The 23,712-nt window shown below is 35.5% G+C and overlaps 2 protein-coding genes across 2 annotated transcripts; one reads left to right on the forward strand and one right to left on the reverse strand.

Moving 5' to 3' along the window:
* Window positions 1-5,415: 5,415 nt before the first annotated feature.
* On the reverse strand, window positions 5,416-18,211 carry nsdhl (NAD(P) dependent steroid dehydrogenase-like). The gene is made up of 8 exons (XM_067401104.1): window positions 18,115-18,211; window positions 17,868-17,917; window positions 16,634-16,795; window positions 16,409-16,555; window positions 13,584-13,712; window positions 13,273-13,415; window positions 8,010-8,112; window positions 5,416-7,279 (listed from the first exon to the last, which is right to left on the reverse strand). The coding sequence occupies exons 2-8, from the start codon at window positions 17,886-17,888 to the stop codon at window positions 6,947-6,949; spliced, it is 1,038 nt and encodes a 345-aa protein (XP_067257205.1). The 5' UTR covers window positions 17,889-17,917; window positions 18,115-18,211; the 3' UTR covers window positions 5,416-6,946.
* Window positions 18,212-18,864: 653 nt separating this feature from the next.
* On the forward strand, window positions 18,865-23,400 carry cetn2 (centrin, EF-hand protein, 2). The gene is made up of 6 exons (XM_067402299.1): window positions 18,865-18,955; window positions 19,412-19,570; window positions 21,156-21,284; window positions 21,366-21,503; window positions 21,602-21,680; window positions 23,154-23,400. The coding sequence occupies exons 1-6, from the start codon at window positions 18,953-18,955 to the stop codon at window positions 23,195-23,197; spliced, it is 552 nt and encodes a 183-aa protein (XP_067258400.1). The 5' UTR covers window positions 18,865-18,952; the 3' UTR covers window positions 23,198-23,400.
* The last annotated feature ends 312 nt before the right edge of the window (window positions 23,401-23,712 follow it).

The following is a 23,712-nucleotide window of genomic DNA, read 5'->3' on the forward strand; positions in this document are numbered from 1 at the left end:
GTGAGGCCTGCATTGGGAGCAAGAAAAATAACACTTTCAGATGCCCAGAAAGCTACTTAAGACGCATTTAAAACAGTTCATGTGACTACAGTGGTTCAACCTTAAAGGGTTAGTTCACCCAAAAATGAAAACTATGTCATTTATTACTTACCCCTCTCTCAAGATCCATAAAGCTACTAAAAACATATTTAAATCGGTTCATGTGAGTACAGTGGTTCAATATTAATATTATAAAGCGACGAGAATATTTTTGGTGCGCCAAAAAAATTAAATAACGACTTATTTAGTGATGGCCGATTTCAAAACACTGATTCAAGAAGCTTCGGAGCATAAATGAATCAGTGTGTCGAATCATGATTCAGATCGCGTGTCAAACTGCCAACGGCTGAAATCACGTGACTTTGGCGCTCCGAACAGTAGATTTGACACACTGATTCATTTATGATCCGATGCTTCCTGAAACAGAGTTTGAAATCAGCCATCACCAAATAAGTCGTTATTTTGGGTTTTTTTGGCGCTCCAAAAATATTCTCGTTGCTTTATAATATTAATATTGAACCACTGTACTCACATGAACCGATTTAAATATGTTTTTAGTACATTAATGGATCTTGAGAGAGGAAGTTTCATTGCTCCCTACGGAGGCCTCACGGAGCCATCGGATTTCAACTAAAATATCTTAATTTGTGTTCCGAAGATTAACGAAAGGTCTTGTGGAACGGCATGAGGGTAAGTAATAAATGACAGAATTTTCATTTTTGGGTGAACTAACCCTTTAATGTTAAGAAGCGACGAGAATACTTTTTGTGCACCAAAAAAACAAAATAACGACTTTTTTCAACAATATCTAGTGATGGGCGATTTCAAAACACTGCTTCATGAAGCTTCGAAGCTTTACAAACCTTTTGTTTCGAATCAGTGGTTCGGAGCGTGTATCAAACTGCCAAAGTCACGCCCCCCAGTGGCTGAACCACTGAAATTTTGAAACACTTATAAAGTAACAAAGCCTCGTTTACTGAAATCACATGACTTTGGCAGTTTGATACACGCTCTGAACCACTGATTTGCTCTTCACTGGCTTTCTCAGTCAAATTCTCAGACTGATAGAAGACTTAATAAAGTTTTGGGTATCAGACAAGACTTTCTGTTAACAGGTTTTACTGGTTTTGGACACCAGATAAAAACGGACATGTTCTGGCAGGGATTCAGTGTCCTGGGTCAGATCTGATATATCTGTTATTTCTGACGTGGAAATCCATTCAATCTAACAAAACGTAGAACTATATATACATAAACAAAGATAGAAAAGTGCAAATCATAAGTAACCATAGAAACAATCGTGGACATAAACAGTAACCAATGAAATGGAAACTGAATAGAGCGGGGAAACGGGAACTAAAGGAATCAGAGCAGAACAAAAACCTGACATTTAAAACATTTTTGATGTGTGAAAACTGCTTCACTACATAATTAAAAAATAATATTAAAAATACATAATTTAATATCATTATGAGAACAGTAAGAGAGCTCTACCAGCTTGACATTTTTTACTTTATGCCCCACAAACAAACAATGAATAATTAATAATTCAGGTCATTGTTTGTAAGAACATGTTTTTTTTTAGAATAGATTCACATCCAAGTTTTTTTTTTTTTATTTGAATTCATTTTGAATTCATTTATACTGAATCAAAACAACTTGCACATATAGACTTTGTAAAGTAATGCCTGCCTACATGCTAACAGCTTACATAAACTTGTCAATGATATCTCAATGTTCAATGGAGGTGAACAGCTGAGTCAGTGGCTCTAAATGAAGATCGAGGGACCGATACAAACCACAGTGTTTTAAACAAGTGAAGTGTGTAGAGTCTCTAGGATACTCACTAACCCAATGACCAGCATTCTGCTGCCATCAGACTCATTCACGCCCATCTGAACATGCGAGAGAGGTATCAGCACTGGTGCGGTTTCATCATGGGTTACACCTACTGCTATAGGACAGGAACAGGTTTGACAACTGTGAGTCACAGTGATAGTGATTCATATCTTTGAGTGGGGAATGTCAGCTATCCGAACACCACCCCCACCTCCCATCCAACGCCTGCTGGAGGAATCACAAAAATGCTTCATTGGTGAAACTTTGCTCTCATCACTAAAGCACAGCTAGCATAAAATAATAATAGTTATATTTAAATGCGACTGAAGCTGTTGATGGGAGATATTGTATAGCGGAGGTGGAAGCGGGGCAGAGAAAAAACTGTCTATTCGTCCAATAATTACTCTAACGGATACAAGATGGATCATACATCATAATGCTTACATTCTTTGCAAACTAGAATTTTGTTAACAGCCTTTCTATCATCTTGCCAAAAGTTAATGAGGCACTTGATTGCAGGTTAACAGATGCTTTCCCGCCGTCAAGGTTCTAAGAACGGTAAGGAACGGTTCCAGTTACAGTTGTGTTCAAAATAATAGCAGTCCAACATCACTAACCAGATCAATCATTGTTTTTGATAGAAATTATATTTCTACATGGCAAATATTTTACTAATAGATGTAGTAGAGTAATAGAAAACCAACAGACACAATAGTCATGACATGCATGCTGCTGATTATGTGTAATTGAATCATTAATTGAAATGGGTGTGTTCAAAATAATAGCAGTGTAGAGTTCAATTAGAGATTAATCAATTTCAATTAATTCTGTGAAAAAACTGATGTCAAACAAATGGTCCTTATTTAAGGATGAAGGCAGCAAATGTTGTACTGTGCATTTCTCTCTAAAAATCGGAGTAAAATGGGTCGTTCCAGACATTGTTCAGAAGAACAACGTACTTTGATTAAAAAGTTGATTAGAGAGGGGAAAACATATAAAGAAGTGCAGAAAATGATAGGCTGCTCAGCTAAAATGATATCTAATGCTTTAAAATGGCAACTAAAATCAGAAAGACGTGGAAGAAAACGGAAAACTACCATTCGAATGGACCGCAGAATAGCCAAAATGGCAAAGACTCAGCCAATGATCAGCTCCAGGGAGATCAAAGAAAGTCTAAAATTACCTGTGAGTACTGTAACAATTAGAAGACGCCTATGTGAAGCCAAGCTATCAGCAAGAAGCCCTCGCAAAGTCCCATTGTTGAAAAAACGACACGTGCTGAAGAGGTTACAGTTTGCCAAAGAACACATTGACTGGCCTAAAGAGAAATGGCGCAATATTTTGTGGACTGATGAAAGCAAGATTGTTCTTTTTGGGTCTAGGGGCCGCAGACAGTTTGTCAGGCAACCCCCAAACACTGAATTCAAGCCACAGTACACTGTGAAGACAGTGAAGCATGGTGGCGCAAGCATCATGGTATGGGGATGTTTCTCGTACTATGGTGTTGGGCCTATTTATCGGATTCCAGGGATCATGGATCAGTTTGAGTACATCAAAATACTTGAAGAGGTCATGTTGCCTTATGCCGAAGAGGAAATGCCCTTAAAATGGGTGTTTCAACAAGACAACGACCCCAAACACACCAGTAAACGAGCAGCATCTTGGTTCCAGACCAACAAGATTAATGTTATGGAGTGGCCAGCCCAATCCCCAGACCTTAATCCAATAGAAAACTTGTGGGGTGACATCAAAAATGCTGTTTCTGAGGCAAAGCCAAGAAATGCAGAGGAATTGTGGTGTGTAGTGCAATCGTCCTGGGCTGGAATACCTGTTCACAATGGCCAGAAGTTGGTCGACTCCATGCAACACAGATGTGAAGCAGTTCTCAGAAACCGTGGTTATACAACTAAATATTAGTTCAGTGATTCACAAGAAAGCAAAATCTTTAAGCATTTTTCAGTTTATACAGTAAATATGTGACTTTGTAAAGAGAAATGCAGACACTGCTATTTTTTTGAACAGCCTAATATTCCTTTTCCTTCACTTTCTGAAAAGTAATAACAAATTTGATAATTTTTTTCTTCATGTTTTGATTTAGAATATAATGTGCAGTGTTCCCAATGCATTTGTGTGTTGAAATAAAGGTTATTATATGGATTTTGAGCTTTACTCAGTTTTTTTAAACACTGCTATTATTTTGAACATAACTGTACATTTCCGCTTGAACTTGATTCGGCACAGCACAGTTCTAGACCTGGAATTCTAAACATGACGCTGAACAAAACTAACTTCCATTTTCAATTTCACCCCTTCCATTTTCCCTACAGATGCACTAAAGGGACACAGTGATGGAAAAAGACTAAGAAATGGGAGAAAAATTGTACATTTTAATGCTTTTGCGATCTCTTGCCAAAGTTTCTGTTTGTCAGTGTATGTTTTTTATGTTTTATTAAATTTGTTATCCTGAAATCTGCTGGGATCTCAAACTGACGATTGGACTGGAAAAAGATTTTGTGATATAATCTGATTTCAGAATCCTTTTTTTTCTTTTGAACAACCCATTTTCAAGATTTGATCCAATCCGATCAGATTACTTTTGAACAACTGGGCCCAGGTGTTTACACTGGCTTCCAATTATATTTAAAAATGATGGTAAAGTACTATTACTTGTTTATAATGTTTCACTTGTTTCACTCAATGGCCTAGGACCTCAATACACTGCAAATATGCTCATTTATTATATAAACCTAACAGATGACTAAGATCATCAGGATCAAGTCAGTTAGAAACAGCAAGGGTTGACTCAAAACAAGCTGAGTCCACTTTTAGCTATAATGCCACCTACAGCTGGACCCAGCTTCCAGAAGAGATCAGGGGCCTGTACCATGAAGCCAGATTAGCTGGCTAGCCAGGTAAATTTCAGATTAGTTTACACCAATCCTGGGTTTTAGGTACCATGAAAGTGACTTGGCTTTTAGCAGTGTTCTTCACTATAGTAGGAGCACGATATGCTCCACGACTAACCTGCTCCAAGTCAGGTTTTATTCTGGTTCAGATATCTCAAACCGAAATTGGGCCAATCAGATGAGAGCAAAGTGACACTTGACACATTCAATGCAATAAAGTCCCTCCCCCAATTTCTCTTCCTCCAAATTAAGGGTCACTATATAGTATAAACAAATATTTAACAATGAAATTGTCTGGCTTTAATGGTAATTACAATTATTTATATATGATTTATATTATTATTATATGATCTAGCTATATTATTATTAATCATTACACACAAACAATTTTAGTTTAACAGTTATTAAGCATTTAGTTGAATAATAATATATACAGATTATATATGTAATAAGCTGTAGAATCAATAGATAACTCTTTAAAAATGACTTCATGTGACTTCCTATAACCCTGAGTTTGTTCAACTACCATCAAGGAACAGGCCCCAGATGTGCTCCACATTCAAAACATCTGTTTAGCTGTGCATTTACTGAATAAGCCCTGTGCTACAGATCAGACTGATTGCACTGTATGTTATGTATCCTTCTCTTTATTCTTTGAAAACATTTTAAATCCATTTTTAAATCATTTTTTATCATTTGCTTTGCTTTTATTATTTTTATTTCTTATGCACTGTTGTGATTATTTTATGATTCTTTTTTAAAACCATCGTGTATGAAATGTGCTATATATAAAAAAAACTTGCCTTACCTCATGTCATTCCAAACCATGACTTTCATGAATCTTTGAAACACAAGAAGATATTTTTAATATTCTCTCATCATTTTTGTCCATTCATTGAAAGTCCATGCAACCAAGACTTTCATGCATTAAAAAAAAAAAAAGTACAAAATGATACTGTAAAATGATTACAATAATTACAATGATTAATATGATGAGCAGATTTAATGTAGGCTTTTTTTCACATATAAAAACTGATCATGCACATACACAGAGCACATCAAATATGGTAAACACAAGTTCAACCGTACTTGCATGACCTTAACTGCATTGGTTCTTGCACCAAGGAGCAAGTCTGAGCTTCTGTTTACCATATTTCATGTGCTCTGTATGTGTGTTGATCAATAAATTATGAATAAAATGGATAGTGCATAAAAGTCTAAATTAACGGTACATTTTTACAACAATAATGTACTAAAAATGGTAATGCTTTTTCTTTGCATTTTTACATACAGATGACAACGTTCTCAAAAATATCCCAATTCACGCGGATCTTCGAAGATGACTAAAATCACTGTAAAATCTGCTGCCAGGCCGGTAGTTTCCGATACCACTTTGTAAAGAAACACTACGCGCCTATATAACACAGCATTGTTTTCAAAAACTTGCACTTTGAAACCCATTTTCAAAAGTTTGCATGTCGTGTAAATGAATGGCCAAAATGATTAAATTATTTCAGTTGTTAAGTTTTTTTTTGTTTTTTTTTTTTTACTGTGTTCATCATAAGAAACAATGTCTCTTCAGAAAACCTGTGGCTTGCTTCAAATGGATTATATTTACACAATGACTTTATGAACATTTTGAAGAGTTTCGGTGTATTGAACTTTCAATGGAGGGACAGAAACCTCTCATGTAAATCTCATTAAAAATATCTTCAGTATTTTTGTTTTGAAGATTAATGAAATTCTCACAGGTTTGAAATGACACGAGGGTGAGAATGTTCATTCCTTGGTGAACTATCCCTTTAAAAATGACAGGCAGTAAAAGGGGAAGTGAATGCCATTTCATGTTGTATTGAAAAAGGAACGTGACAATTAGAAACTTGATTTGAAATTTATACTGCCAAGTTTTGAAAACCCGAAGAGCTCTTACATAAAGACTGAATTCTCTTAGACAGAAGAGTCAGAAGAGACAAATGTCCATATCTGCCATCTGAACTCAACATCACGGTTGAGCAACATGCTGTTACATCCTGGTGAAAAGATACATTTAACATAGGAATGATTAAGTGCATTGTTAATAAACACTGGTAATCCCACAGATCCTCATATTGCCGTTCAGCAAACAGTAATTATGTCAATCGACATTCAGCTTCACTGCGGTGTTATGCTCCTTTCCGTAGATGTGGGTAGCTCTCCACAGTGCGCACTATTGCTTCTTGTAAAGGCACCAGGGGCCGGTAACCCATGTCCTGCTTGGCACGAGCACAGCTGTAGTAGTGGTGGGTGCCAGCCAGAGCTACTCGCATGGGTGTGAAGGTGGGTTTGAGCTGGATGAGCGGCCTCAGTACTAAGGCCACCAGCCACAGCAGCAGGGCTATTCCATAGACCAGTGTGTAGGGCAGGTGGTATCGAGGAGCACTGTAGCCCAGACCCACCAGAATCTGGGACATGAAGTCCCAGAAACGCACCGGCTCGTCATTGGTTATATGGTAAGCCTGTTAGTACAAGAACATTGAAATTGGATGTGGTACAGTTTTGGTTTAAATAATTGTATTAAATTAAAATTGAAACTAAATTAAAGGTTTTGGATTATACATTCATTGCTACCACAGGTTTGCTATAACATTTTGCCAATAAAGAGCTGTTTGTAAGTAGTGTCAAAATGGTCATTTTTGTCAAAAGGTCAGTGAAAGTTCAGCAATACAAATTAGCCATAAGTTTGCCAAATAAATAGTTTTTGTAAGGCTTGCTGGCAAGGCTGTGCGGAAGCATTTTTTCAGTAATGTTCAATTAACCATTGCTTAATGGTTTTAGCTACTGGTGTTTGTGGTCAGGGAACATGGCCTCTCTCATGATAAATAAACGGCTCATATTAGTTCCAATAGGTAAAAGAGCATTTATGATAATATAACATTCTCATTTTCCATGATTGGACAATTGGATGACAAAATTCATGGTCTCTCAGGATGTGCTAAAATCCATATAAAGCTGCATATAGAAGGTTCATTGACTGCACTTAATGAATGACTGAAAACCGCTATGAGAGAGTGTTTTTGTTAATAATGCATTTCCCTAGGATATGGAAAGTCAAAACTTGATGCATCATTAATGTGGGATGTTTACACAGTATACACACACGCGTGGGCCTAAATCTATGAATGCACATCTAGAAACATCCATAAACACTCCTTCAGTCTCTCACATACTCTCACACACATTCCATACCTGAGCGCAGAGTGGAGAATCAGCCTTAAGGTGTTCAGCTGCTAAAATATGCCCATGAACTACATTCTCCACATAGGTGAAGTCCACAAGGTTAGATCCATCTCTGCATATAAAGAGCAAATTCAGCATCAGACAGCACTGATTTATCACATTATGTCAATCACATCAACATACAATGGGATTTAATTGTCCACATTGAAAATCTAATATTCTGTATCTACAGGACATAAAGTAATATATATATATATATAAAAAAAACTTAAAATGACAGAATGAATACACTAGGTCAATGATATGAGATCATACAGATTTTCTTGCCATTACTGAAGCACAAGATGCTTTCTGGATCATTCTCAAATCATGCTGGAGAACATGATCATCAGGTTTTGTTCATGCCATGTCACTGAATGCTGTCATTAAAGTACGGAAGAGGATTAGGGCCAAGCAATAATAAAAAAATAAAACCATCTCGAGATTAAAGTTGTTAAATTTCGAGGAAAAAGTCTAAATAAAATGTTGAGAACAAATTTGTTACATTTCGAGAAAAAAAAGTCGAGATAAAATGTTGTGAATAAAGTCATTAAATTAGGAGAACAAATTCGTTAAATAACGAATTCCTGAAATTCTTGAAATTTAACAAGTTTTCTCTCGTAATTTAATGAGTTTATTCTCAACATTTTATTTTGACTTTTTTTCTCGAAATTTAACAACTTTAATCTCGAGATGTTTTTTTTTATTTTTATTATTGCTTGGCCCTAATCCTCTTCCGTATTAAAGCAAATGCAAACATTGATTTTTTTTTTTTTTTTGGGCACTTTAAATCAAAACATATTTACAGTTTCTCAATTGCTTAAACACTATAACCAGGCTTTTGAACTAAAATTTCAAAACCATAACGGCATTTATCAAAAAGCACACCCATTTCCCTAAACTATAAGCACTATTCCCCTGTTTTGACACATGAATCAGATTTGTTAAACTGTCACTGCAGAACTCTAGACACAAATACCTTCATTTCTCATTGCCTACACCATGTTGTCATTTACAAAGCACTAGCATTCAATATTGTTCACTCAAGTCAGCATAGCTTGAGCTCAATTAGCACACAGTTACCCACGTGGAAACACTAAGAGTCAAAATTTATCACAAACCAATCAAAACCTTCAATAGAGAGATAAAAGAGCCAGAACAGGTAGGTGTACCTCAGTGTACTCTACTGTAACTTTTGAGTGCTGTATTCTGTTACCACACATGCATCAAATTGCCTTACATACAGATAGAGTTTCTGTCTGCTTCCAGTTTGTAAAAAGGATGTGTTAGTTACAGTAATCAGTACTTCTGTTTTTGTAGGACGCAGAGACAATGGAATTGAAAAAGCCTGACTAGACATTTCAGTTAATGCGTGCCAGGGGTGGATCAGGCATGCAAGAGGATTTTACCCTTGCTGCCTGGATAGGGCCAGTGCAGCCTGTGATGTTGATGAGATTCTCTGATCTGTCCCAGACCAAAGATGTGATGCTGGGGCAGAATATTTTTTGTTGTTGTTTGGTGTATTGTACTGTTGAGTACATTAAGGAATAAAAAAATGTGCAAATGCATACACGTGTTCATCATGCGAAAAGTTCTGAGGGGGAGAACCACAAGCAACACAACTTATTACTGGTTTTTGTTTTTGGTTTTTGTAGTATTGTTTTGAATTTATCTCACCGGTGTGTAAGACTATGTTGTAGTGTGTGTGTTTTTGAGGGCTTGTGTGTGATGATGTCTGAGGGCAAAGTTTGTTTTTTCTGCAAGAGTGAATGGTTTTGAGTGTAGAGCTTCATTTTGACCTGAAAAAAAGTTTGGGGAATTGGTTGAGACGTCATGGATTTGTGTTTACTGTTTTGAGAATATGTGGCATAGTTTCAAGAAATGTGTTTAAGCAATCGAGAAAAATGAAATAGATACACTGGACATTTGTTGTCTCCCCATAGTGGTCTTTCTAAGTTGAGAGCCCTTTGCCATGTTGAGCTTATCAGCAGATAACATCCCTTTGTAGGTAATTAACAAAAGTGTAGGGCTGGGCATTGACACAAATTTCACGATTCCATTCAAATTTGATTCACAAGCTTGCAACTCGATTTTGATTTGATATAAATTAATTGGGGTAAATACATCAAGTACTGTACATGGCAAATTTCCTCAAGAAAAAAAATAAATAAAAAATCTCAACTAATACTGTAAACTACGCCTATACAGAGAACCCCAGTGGGTACATCACTTACATTTAAATTGCATAAAATATTTTTATATTTATTTAATAACACTATAATAATACATTTGTAATGACTTATGTTTCTACTCAATATTTTTATAAACATTTAAATGGTGACTGCCATAACAACATGACAGATTTATTCAAAATAATTAAATATTAAACAACAAGCTAATTAAAAATACAATGAATATGCAATAGTGCATAAATTTAGCAAAAAGCTAGCTGACTAATGAGTTTTGAAGGGCTTTTCTGAAGTAACTTAAATATAATTGTGACAGTTTACAAGCTGTTTCACAACATTCTTTCTGCAGTTTAAACACTGATTGTGCGATTACATGAGGCATGATAGAGATTTCTGTATGTTGTACTGTATCTTGCAACATACCTTCTGATGTTCAATCATGTTTATTTAATGCTGTAGCTAGTAGTAAAGCGGAAGAAATTATCGGTTCCTGTGCGATTGCTTCTTTTGATCTGAGGCACTACAACGCCACGTTGTAGTGCCACATTAAAGAGTGCCAAAACATTATTTATTGCTTGAATTTTGTAATGACATTTTAAAAATTTGAATGCTGAGACTTTGTTTAAAATAATAAGTAACAAAGCAAAAACCTTATGGCAATTTATTGAATGGGGAAGCGCTACAAAGCTTTGTTCATCAACTGAAAACAGCATAGACTGAAAAAGATAGATTCTTGGGATTTAAAGGGGTCATGACATGGATTTTTTTTATGTTCCTTGAGGTTCTCTTATAATGTAATAAAGTTTTTTGTACAAACTTGGCTAACGTCGGTATCAACGATGCAGCTGCTGTCAGATCCAATACAGACTGCTTCATTTGGCAACAAAAGTTTCTTTCCAAGCTCTCCATTACCTGCCTTGTTTACAAAAAAATATTCAGTCAAATTCTCTGAACAAACATAATTCTCTGATGTGATCCAGGACGTCATTAAAAATAAAACATCTGCTTGTTTCCGATGCTTTCATCCTTCTGAAGTCTGTACAGAGATTCAAGGACAAGTCAAAGCGAACGTTCCTTTTTCTTCCATTTGTCCTGTTGTCAGCAGACTCAAGCATGGAGTAAAATGAGCAAGCATCTGTATACTGTATCCAGTGTAGACAGCGTCAGTCATTAAAATGGGTTCTAACTGCTTTTGACGTGACGCTTGCATCTAGTTAGGCAAATGTCAGCCGTTAAGCAACTGAACTCCAGTGAGCGAGGCCTATGGTGAGATAATGTAAAGCTATTCGTTGATGTATTGCTCTGAAGGCAGGCATATGCAAATGTATTTGCTCATGTGACATCACAAATCCCCCAATATCCAAACAAGCCGTTTTTGGAGAAAGATTAAATAAGTGTTATGTTTATAATGAGGAGGATGTTTAAGGACAAAAGATCAAGGCAAATTTGATTTCTCATGTCATGAGGCAAGCAGGGCAGGGCCGAGAGCCATGGGAACGGAGCGAGGCCAGCGGCACAAGTGTTGAGCATCACCTGCCCGCCATAATAGTTTCGAGTCCTGCGGAGGAGCTCCGGAAGGATAAAATGAGGAGAGACGACAGTAAAGGACGAGTGAGTACCTGGCCTGGACTTAAAGGGGTGGTATAATGCCATTTTTACAAGATGTAAAATAAGTCTCTGATATCCCCAGGGTGTATATGTGAAGTTTGAGCTCAAAATACCCCATAGATCATTTTTATAGCATGTTAAATTTCTCAATTTTTGATGGTGAGCAAAAACACTCTGTTTTTGTGTGTCCCTTTAAATGCAAATGAGCTGCTGCTCTCAAAAGGGGGCGGAGTTTCAGGAGTTAACACTTAGCAGCACCTCACATTACCTCACGCAGATGCAGACTCACTGAAAATGTCAGGAACTGTTTAGCCTTTTATGTTCAAAACAGAGTCGGACAATGATGGAGAGATTCAAGAAGAAGTGACAACATGTAGAATGCAACAGGACGCTTCTGAACGGTTAGTTGATGATAGTTTAGTTTAATTACAGTTATAACTTGTCATTTTGTCATCTTGCTTATATGACATGCTATTGCATTTGTGTTACGTTGCATGTTCTCGGGGGCAGTGTTGTAGTCCCTACCAACATTACACACTAACTAAAGTTAAAAAAGTGAAATCGCAATGAACCACCCCTTTAATAGTTTTGTTTTATTATGTTTATATGCGGCCGTCGTCCATGAGGGGCTGCCGCTTTACTTCTGTTTTGTTATTTGTTCATTTTTGGATTAAAATTTATGTTAAAGGTTCACTGGTTCCCGCCTTCTCCTTCCCTTAGCAATGAACTTCATTACAGTAACAGGTGTACACCTCAGTTGCTTTAATTCACCTGTATTAGCCACTTTCTCTCTAGCCATTGGCATTATTGAAAATTTAGCAAATGGTAGCCACTAAAAAACCCGGACTGACAAAAACACGTCCATCTCTTTCGCAACATGTGGTTGAATACGGAGCACTGCAGAATTCACATTTTCCAAAACACTGCACACTGTACACAGTGCAGAAGGCCGTATGACAGAAAATTTCCATCATAGTAAGCACAATGCAGCACAGTCACTGGCTCGTGAACAATAAGCCAAAAAGAGGAATAGAATAGGTTGTTTGTCGTTGTTTTGTCATTGTTTAGTCCCCCGCAAACTACCTCTTTAAGCTATTCTTCCTTGGTGTAACAAAGGCTGTCTGATTTAGGAACCCAAACTGTGCAGTGTCAGTTAGATACTGGTGCAATAGAAATGCTATTTGGTCTTTTTATTTTGTTGCTTTTTGCTCTGAAAACAATATTCTTTACCAATATTGTTAGTTATGTTACTACCACTATGTTTACTAATATAATATGGCATTTCACTGACAACGTCAAAACGATTGCTGACAGTGAAGATAATATTCAAGGTGAGAGTCTGCCACCTAGTGGAATAAAGCTCTCTGCCCAGCTGTTTTAATGGTGTGCTATAGAGACCTTATAGCAGCTTTCAGCAAAATGTCACCATCTCTCACCCGATGATGAACTTCATCTTTCCACTGCGGGCTGAATCTACCAGGATGGGCACTAACTGAGGGTCCCGGGGGCCAAAGATGCCATGAGGACGAATGGCGACAGTAAAGAAACCTTTCTCTTTACTGCAGGCCTCCAACACCAACTGAACAGATAGAGACAGATTAATGATGATCATAATGCTTTAGAGACATGGAGGATTCAGCACATCAACCAAGATTAATTAAACTGAATAGTTAATTTCAGAAGAGAGCTGAAGATTAAGAGTAACATTATTGGAAGAAATAGTGCCACAGATATGATTCATACCCACCTTCTCCTGCTGGATTTTGGTTGCTGTATAATAATCGATTGGCTTTTTTGCGTAAGGCAAATCCTCTTTCCCATTCTTGATGTCAGTTCCTTCAAACACCACACTAGCACTGCTTGTCAATATTAATTTCTGTAAAAACATGTCAGTAACATAATTTAAAAGAATATTCCGGATTAAATAAAGTAAATTAAGTAACAGTCGGGATCATAATATGTACGCCCCAATATTTGCATATGCCAGCCCATATTCAATGCATTAGACAAGGGCAGCCAGTATTAACGTCTGGATCTGTGCACAGCCAAATCATCAGACTAGGTAAGCAAGCAAGGACAATAGCGAAAAATGGCAGATGGAGCGATAATAACTGACAGGATCCATGATATCATGATATTTTTAGTGATATTTGTAAACTGTCTTTCTAAATGTTTCATTAACATGTTGCTAATGTACTGTTAAATGTGGTTAAAGTTACCATCGTTTCTTACTGTATTCACGCAGACAAGACTGTCGTTATTTTCATTTTTAAACACTTGCAGTCTGTATAATTCATAAACACAACTTCATTCTTTATAAATCTCTCCAACAGTGTAGCATTAGCCGTTAGCCATGGAGCATAGCCTCAAATCCACTCAGAATCAAATGTAAACAATATAACAGTATACAATACTCACATAATCTGACGCATGCATGCAGTATGCATGACGAACACTTTGTAAAGATCCATTTTGAGGGTTATATTAGCTGTGTGAACTTTGTTTAGGCACTGTTTAAGGTAAGCGCTAGCTCCGTGGGTGGAGAGCACGAGATTTAAAGGGGCCGCACAGCATAAATTGGCTCATATTTAATGATGCCCCAAAAAAAGGTAGTTAAAAAAAATATTTAAAAAAAATCTATGGGGTATTTTGAGCTGAAACTTCACAGACACATTCAGGGGACACCTTAGACTTATATTACATCTTGTAAAAAAACGTTCAATGGCACCTTTAATGCAGTCAACTACCACAGAAAATTATTTTAAATCCCTTGGTGGACAGAGATGGAGCCACTGTTGCATATTGTATAAAATTATAACAGTGTTGAATGTACCAAACGAATACATCTATATACTTTAGCATCATGCTGCTTACACTGCAAAACTTTGATAATTTGATGTACAAAGTGAAGAGTGAGTCACTTGCGGTAAGTCTCTTTTGCTCACCAAGGCCGTGTTTATTTGATCAAAAATGCAGTAAAAATTGTGAAATGTTATTGGGTCAATGACATGATGTGCATATTTTTGTGTCCAAGACCATTATTTCCTTTTAAAATAATTTGATAAATTCATGACATCATGACTTTATTCCATAAAACATATTTAGTTTGAATCAATTTTTAGCACATTTAAATAATACATATTATTTTTATGTTTTGTTATCTTAATCCTCCAAAATGTCAGGTGGTGCAACTGTCCGAAACAAGTGAAAAGGCTAAGAAAACTATTTAAAATGGTGTCTTAATAATAAAAATGTAAAAACTAAATACTGTGGATTCATTTTAGGTTTGAAACCTATCATATAAACAAAATATATAATATAATATAATATAATATAATATAATATAATATAATATAATATAATATAATATAATATAATATAATATAATATAATATAATATAATATAATATAATATAATATAATATAATATAATATAATATAATATAATATAGTAAATGCATCATCCAGAGGAACCCAGCTGATTTATGTGGCAGTGTGAAAAGGTTTGTAGATCTGTCTCAGATACTGGTAATTAAAAACTGTTAATTTCAAGTATTGGTAGGTTGGTACACTTTCCATGTCAGGTGGTACAACTACAGTATGTACAATTATTTGGTTGTACTGCCTGACAAAAAATGTCAAAAAATTAATTTAAACACTTTGAAATGTTATTCAAGAACTGAGACTTGTTTAAACACATTGTTCATGATTACATCAGTTTTGAAAAGATTTTTAAAAAACACTTTTTTGAAGCTTTATTTGTCAGTGACCCAATTACGATTTAAAATAAACAGTTTAAAAAAAGTTTTCTATGCGAATATACTGTAAAATGTAATTTATTCCTGTGATCAAAGCTGAATTTTCAGCATCATTACTCCAGTCTTCAGTGTCACATGATCCTTCAGAAATTCTAATTTGATGCTCAAGAAACATTTCTGATTATTATCAACAGTTAAACAATGAACATGCTGCTTAATATATCTGACCCCATTGGCACATCTTTTTTTCTTGTTTTATGGATAAAATCAATGAACTTGGTCACAACTTGGTTTTTCATTAAACAAGACTATCTTAAGTCTTTTTGCTTCTCAAGTAAATGTTTTAAGAATGTTTAGATATTTGTACTGGAAAACAAAAATAATGAGGAAGAAAATAATTTTTAGATATTCTTTAATAAACCGAATGTTTAAAAGAAAAGCATTTATTTGTATCAGAAATATTTTATAACATTGTAAACGTCTTTACCGGCATTTTTGATTGATTTAAAATAAAAGTATTTCTTTCAAGAAAGAAAAATACAAATCTTACTAAACCTAAACATTTGAATTTATTAGTGTAAATTAAATGTATTTGTCCTTAACTCATTTTAATATTGGGAGGGCCAGAGAAACATTTAGTTGAACTTTAGCCCCTTTAGCTTTGGTAGATAATGAGTGAATATTATGTAATTGTGTAACATTTTTTCACAAAAATTGACCAGACCCTTGAGACTAGTGTGATAGCATCACTTCCCAGTGCTTTCTGTGTAAAAGTTATATTCAATATTACGCATGATATGGAAATAATACATACCTGTACTCCTGCCTCATGGCAGGCCTGAATGACAGTCCGTGTCCCATCAATGTTGACCCTCTGAAACAGAGCGCGGTCATCACTGCCTGGAGCAGGTGAAGCACAGTGAAACACTATAGACACGTCTTTCAAAGCCAACAGCAAAGCCTAAAGGAGAAAAGAGGAGAACAGCTAAGAGAGTAAAGACAGGGTATCGGTGTCAGACTGAAACTGAACAATCCCCACCTGTTTGTCACACAAGTCTCCTTGGTGAAACGTCACTCCTGGAAGTTCATAGGCCTGTCTGATGTCAAAAACATTCACTGTGTATCCTCGGTCCACTAAACGCTCCACAAGATGCCTGCCCAAAAATCCAGATCCCCCAATAACAGCACAACGCTTGTTGCTCTGCGGAGGAAAATGTTTATATTCTCTAAAAGAGCAGGATTGACATTGGCCATTTGCCAAGATGAAATATCTATAAACCACAGAGTTGAACAATTAACACAGTTTAACACAAGTAGACACAGGGTAATAATAAACACAAACATCCACAAATGACAAATTATACAACTGAATAAATTATATACTGGGGAAAAAAAAAAAAAAAATCTGTTTTTCAATATTGTTACATTGTGATGAGACCCTGCTTAGAAAATGGACAAAATTCATCCTCAAAATCAACATTATTGAAAAACTTATTTTTTTTCAGTACAAAAAAATGCTAAACTTTGACAAAATGAAGTTGACAAAATCACAAATGCTCATAATAGTGATTTCACAATATTTAGATATAAATCCAACAATACTTTAAATACTTTAATACTTTAAAAGATGTCTTTCAGTCAGTCAAATATCACATAGCAAATAGTGGAGCTCTGCAGCCATATACTTGTAAAAGTGATCTTTTTTTTTTTTCTTTTAAAATTGCATTTTCCAAAAGATGGGCTAAAATCTTACATTAAAACATGTCAAATTATCCATGTTATCCCCATGAATGAAAGTTAGAAATGTGGGTCTTTTATAAAGTGAATTTTACATAAAAAGCTGTTTTTGTATAAAAATCTATTTAACAAAATATTTATTTATTTACATTTAAAAGATATAATAAATCCTCCAAAATCTGCACAAATATGAAGTAAAAACATTAATAAACAGAGTAAAATTACATTTGTATTTAAAAAAAAAAAAAAAACATTATTTTGTTACAAAATTACATTTTGTTGCCTGGGGTCTCTGGAGACCATAAGTGTGACTTTTTTTCTAGAAAATGTTTCATTTGGACAAAGAGAACATTTTTTTATTATTTTAGCAAACGTCGTTTGGGGTTCAAAAAGACCCTATAAGGGTTAAAGGTGTATTAATATTACATGTTCTCATATTGCTCATATGCCAGTTTCTGCGCTCACGTGCGCCACTCAAACACGCTGAATCTGAGCAGGTAACAGTGAAGAGGTGTTTCGGGTGTAACTTTACTCACTGGTCTGATACGAGTTGCCATGTGTGGTCCTCTCAGCTCCCGACAGCAGTCTACAGATCAATAACAATATTCATCTGTTTAATTATTACTATTCTGAAAACACGCTGGCTGACCTTTAAACCATTTACTGCACATTTTATACTATTTTAGGTTTTAGTTGGAATGAACTGTTCACTAAAACCTCAAAGCCCAGTATACAAGATACAACTCATTCTAGTTCTATAAACTTTAAGTTAGCAGCACTCACCTGTATAACTCAAACTAGTTATGAAGGAAACGCAAAGAGTCGAATAGGCAGAGAGCGGAGAAATATCTGATTGATCGAGCAAACTATCAGGAATCAATCTGACATGTGAGTCTAACCAATGACAGAAGGGCTACGTCAAAGAGCGCCACTCCGCGGCCCAATCAGTACAAAGAACATTGTTATCTCCCCATGACATCACAATCACGCTCCTAAATGTTTATTTCAGTTTATATATTATTTTTATATTATAGGAAAATTTAAGTGTATTTGTTTATAAAATATTTTTTATAAGATATACAAATAATAAAATAGAAGAATAACATGTAATGGTAATTTACCTTACGCACACAGACAATATAATTTGTCTGATTTACTGTTTTTACTATGTATAAATGTTGTGTGGTCTGTGTGCCCAGAAATATCATGACTGGTAACCAGTATGAGCCATTCAGAAATCAGTGCGGTAAAAGATCGGTGTGTTTGTGTGGTAATATTGTGTTCGAGATCAACTTTATAAAGCCATAAGTTATGTCTCACAGTTTGTTCAAAGAAGCGTTGTAATCAGGTGAAAATGCTTTTGTACGAATAGTACGAAATTACGAATCTTACTATGGCGAATAGACTTAATTAGGTTGTGAGGAAGTTGTTTCCTGCAGCCTCCTAATTATTATTCATGAGCCTTCAGCTGACTTCCGCCCACTTGCTAACGTCTTCCTTTCAGCCAATCAGTTTTGACTACTGACCGAACGTCACGAAACGTAATTAATATTCATAAGCCACGCCTTCACCATAGTGTGGTTTATATTATTCTCCTCTTGCTGGTATTCTCTCGGTTAAGATGGTGAGTCACGACGACGGCAACTATGTGGCAATTTGTGTGATTTGTGTATTTATTTTTGCGAATAATCGAAGTCGTGTCACTCCCTTTTAGTGTCCGTTTAAATGCCATTATAGTAGGTAAAAATTGTGTCACATATGTCATCGTATGCGTTGCTTATTATTGCTACTGGTCTTTCTTTTTAATCGGTCAGAACACAGAGAAAATTGTCATCAGTGCATTTAGGAGTGAATTTACAACCACGGATAATTAAATGCTAGTCTTATTTAAGAGAAGAGAATTCTATATTCTTATTTTCGATTTTTTTCACCTAACAATCTGTATTATCTCTTATGTGCACCGTCTTATTTATGTTTACAGTTTGTGTCTTGTATTCATTTACTGTATTGTATTGTACACTGCACTGGACCGGTCCTGTTTTAATAAATGTTCTATTCTATTCTATTCTATATAACACAGGCTACTAGTCCTAAAAGACCCTCACTGGGGGCAGTAGCCCCTCGTAAAAAAGCCAATCCAAAGCCTGAACTGACAGAGGAGCAAAGGCAGGAGATCCGAGAGGCGTTTGAGCTCTTTGACACTGATGGTTCTGGTTATATTGAGGTGAAGGAGTTAAAGGTGAGATATAATGGCATGAATTTATTAAAAACATGGACACAGCTTGAGCAGTTTACATGCCAGTGTGCAATTGTCGGCTATTTAGTGTGTATCTCTAAACCGAGGGGTCCAAACCCTAAGACAGCGCTGAAAATATTATTAAACTGAAGATGTACTAATCTTTTCTACCCTATTGTGACATATCCGAGTGAAACGGCTTTGCGAACAAGAACAAATGTCGGGCGGGGCTTCATTTTGTCCGTGGGGAATTGATTGGATGGTTGTGGTTTGCTATTGGTGGATCTCATGTGAGTGACAGGTTGCCCCACCCTCGCGCCAGTAAACACGTCATCAGAGAAAAAGAGAAGGTCCTTGCAAGAGGGAGGGGAAGTTATTTTGATTCAAGGCACATGAATTTATTAAAATATTGATGAGATTAATCATTTATAATAAACAATGCAATATTCCATTAAAAAAAATGTCAATTGATTTCATGACGACTTTTAACTTGGAATGTTTTAGGATTTAAAAAAAAAAAAAAATTAAATGAAAAATGTTTGCCATAATTAAATGAATACAAAAATATAATTTTTAAAGGTGCCCAAGAATGCTTTTTCACAAGATGTAATATAAATCTAAGGTGTCCCCCTCAAAATACCCCATAGATTTTTTTTAATTAATTTTTTTAACAACCGATTTTGGGGCATCATTAACTATACACTGATTTTGGCAGCGTGCCGCCCCTTTAATTCGCCTGCTCCCTGCCACACGAGCTCTCGACCATATTACAGTGCATTTACAAAGTTCACACAGCTAATATAACCCTCAAATGGATCTTTACAATATGTTCGTCATGCATACAGCGAGTAAAGTATTTATTTTGATGTTTACGTTTGATTCTGTATGAGTTTGAGGCTATGCTCTGTGGCTAACGGCTAATGCTACACTGTTGGAGAGATTTATAAAGAATGAAGTTGTGTTTATGAATTATACAGACTGCACGTGTTTAAAAATGAAAATAACGACAATCTTGTCTCTGTGAATACAGTAATAAACGATGGTAACTTTAACCACATTTAACAGTACATTAACAACATGCTAATGAAACATTTAGAAAGACAATTTACAAATATCACTAAAAATATCATGCTATCATGGATCATGTCAGTTATTATTGCTCCCTCTACCATTTTTTGCTGTTTTTCTTGCTGGCTTACCTTGTCTGTGCACAGATCCAGACATTAATACTGCCTTTCCTTGTCTAATGCCTTGAACATGGGCTGGCATATATGCAAATATTGGGGTCATACATATTAATGATCCTGACTGTTACGTAACAGTCGGTGTTATGTTGAGATCCGCATGTTTTCCGGCAGTCTTTTAAACAAATGAGATTTACATAAGAAGGAGGAAGCAATGGGGTTTGAAACTCAATGTATGTCTTTTCCATGTACTGAACTCTATTAATTAACTATGCCGAGGTAAATTCAAATTTTGATTCTAGGGCACCTTTAATAGCGCCGCCATACCTTTGGTCTCCACTGTATCTTTATATGACATCTATATGTCAAGCTTTCTGTGTGAGTAATGAAGAATTCTGCTCTAGGTGGCCATGAGAGCGCTGGGGTTTGAGCCTAAAAAGGAGGAAATCAAGAAAATGATTGCAGAGGTTGATAAGGATGCAACTGGAAAGATCTCGTTCAATGATTTTCTGGCAGTGATGAACCAAAAAATGGTAAGGTATTCTAGTAATAATATTCTAGTTATTCCAGGCAGCTAGAAAAGAAAACTTGTATTACTGTTTGGAAATCTCTAGGCTGAAAAGGACTCTAAAGAAGAAATTCTTAAGGCTTTCCGGCTGTTTGACGATGACGAGACTGGAAAAATATCTTTCCGGAATCTAAAGAGAGTGGCCAAAGAACTGGGGGAAAATCTCACAGACGAGGAGCTGCAGGTACAAGAATAGTCACACAAACCTGCTCATGATCCGTGATAGATCATGTCACTATGAATTGGAAAACATTCATTTTTTTCATGTATGGCCGTCTTTAGGAAATGATTGATGAAGCAGACAGAGATGGTGATGGAGAAGTTAACCAGCAGGAATTTCTTCGCATCATGAAGAAAACAAGTTTGTACTGAATGTTATCAGAAGCACAGGAGTATAACACATATTAATTTCTATGTAAACATATTAGAGTGTTTTATCCTTTCGCTGTTTTATGCACCGTACCATTCCAAAACCTTGATGCCTGTCAACCCCAGTGGTCATATCAGATCCGCGCGGGTTTGCCAAATAGCCAAACGTCAGCTGTTTACATACTATAGTCTCAAATCTTACCGGTAAAGATACAGGTAAACATAACAGAGGTTGTAGTGATTGATTGAGTGAGTCATACAATGATCCACTCAAAGATTTTGTCAATCAGTCATTCATTATATGAGCAAATTTTATGTTTAAAAAAATACATTTGCATTAAAAATAAAGTTTATTTTTAAGTTTTTAAAAATTATTTTTAATTTTAAAAATTATAATCACAAAAAAATAAATGAAAACTAAGATAAATGGATGCTTTACTTGAAATGCGAATTTGGAGGGAAAATGTGCTTAATTTTCCTGACAATACAGACAAAATGTGCTTAATTTTCCTGAAATAGCTGCGTTTACATTCACCCTAATAATCGGGCTAGTAACAGTACAAGTAACAGTAACAGTATATAAAGTCACATGTAACCACTTCAATCCAAAAGAATTGACCCAATCCGATTTAAATTTAATTCAGATTGTATGGGGTGGTTTCCAACTTTTCGAATCCATTTGATAGGACATGTAAACACATGATTGGATTGAAAACCGAAACTAGAATGTTCTGCGCATGTGCGATGACATAGAAATGACGTACAGACGTATGACGCACAGAACAAGCTGTTGTTGTGTCAATCTAAAAATAAAATTTTCCTTCCAATCATCGTCTGTAAAATGGTGCAGGACAATGTTGTCCCACAGTCCTTGGATCCACAGACACCAAAGCCTCAAGTGCTCATCGTCCGAAATAGAAAAATATTAAAGGGATAGTTCACCCAAAAAATGAAAATTCTGTCATCATTTACACACCCTCAAGTAGCCCCAAACCTGTATGAATTTCTTTGTTCTGCTGAACACAAAGGAAGATATTTGGAAGAATGTCAGTAACCAAACACTGCTTTTTAAAACAAACAAAAAATAATGATAAAAAAGAAGCGATGGCGAGACGATGTATGCACCAACAGTGGGAAATGGTTTGCTCATTTCAAAATATCAATTTCAAACATGAAGCTTGTTACATAAATCAACCCGATCACTTAGAGTTTGTGTAAACAGTATGTTCGGATTCATCAATTGAAAATTAAAGGCGTCTATAGCTACTGTCAAAATATGAAGAATTAAAATGTTAAATGTATTTTTCATATGCACTTATATATACATTTAAGTTTCTGCCTTGTTTTTTTTTTTAAGTATTTATAAATAGTATATCACTTATTAAAACAATTCAGAGACCTGTTGAATGATTATTATATTCAAGTTTACAATCCCTTCTTCTGTTGACTTTCACTGCGCTTTCAGGGATGTCTGTACTACAGCCCTTCTCTGTGCCTCAGCTTCAATAGAGGAGATGTCTGCAGTTTTAGTAAATACATACTGTGATCCTGTGGTTGTATTTTTCCTATTTGCGTTTCCTTTTTGCACTGTCTACCTTTAGAATTAGTTTCATATGTTTTTTATTTATTTTTTTGAGATGCTATGTGTTATTTAAAATAAAATAAATTGTATTAAGCAGCTGTTCTTGAGATTGTTGGTGTTGACCTTAATTGCTCGCTCTGTCAATTTTTTTTCTTGCCCAATTTGACTTACAATGACACAAGTAGAGAGTCTTCCTATGGAGGATGAAATAAAACATTTTGACCTACAGATATTAAGTGTACATGGGTCAGTTTAAATGCAGTCACACTGATGATTTACACATAACAGCTGGAATGGATATGCTGGTATTCACATTTGCATGATATATTAGGACAGAAAAATTAATATTCCCTAGTCTGTCTGTCATATATATATATATATATAAAAAATACATTACCATTAAAAATATTTTTTTAATTCAGCATTGTTTTAATTAAAGGTG

Source organism: Chanodichthys erythropterus, chromosome 1 (genome assembly GCF_024489055.1).
Source record: "Chanodichthys erythropterus isolate Z2021 chromosome 1, ASM2448905v1, whole genome shotgun sequence".
Taxonomy (NCBI): Eukaryota; Metazoa; Chordata; class Actinopteri; order Cypriniformes; family Xenocyprididae; genus Chanodichthys; species Chanodichthys erythropterus.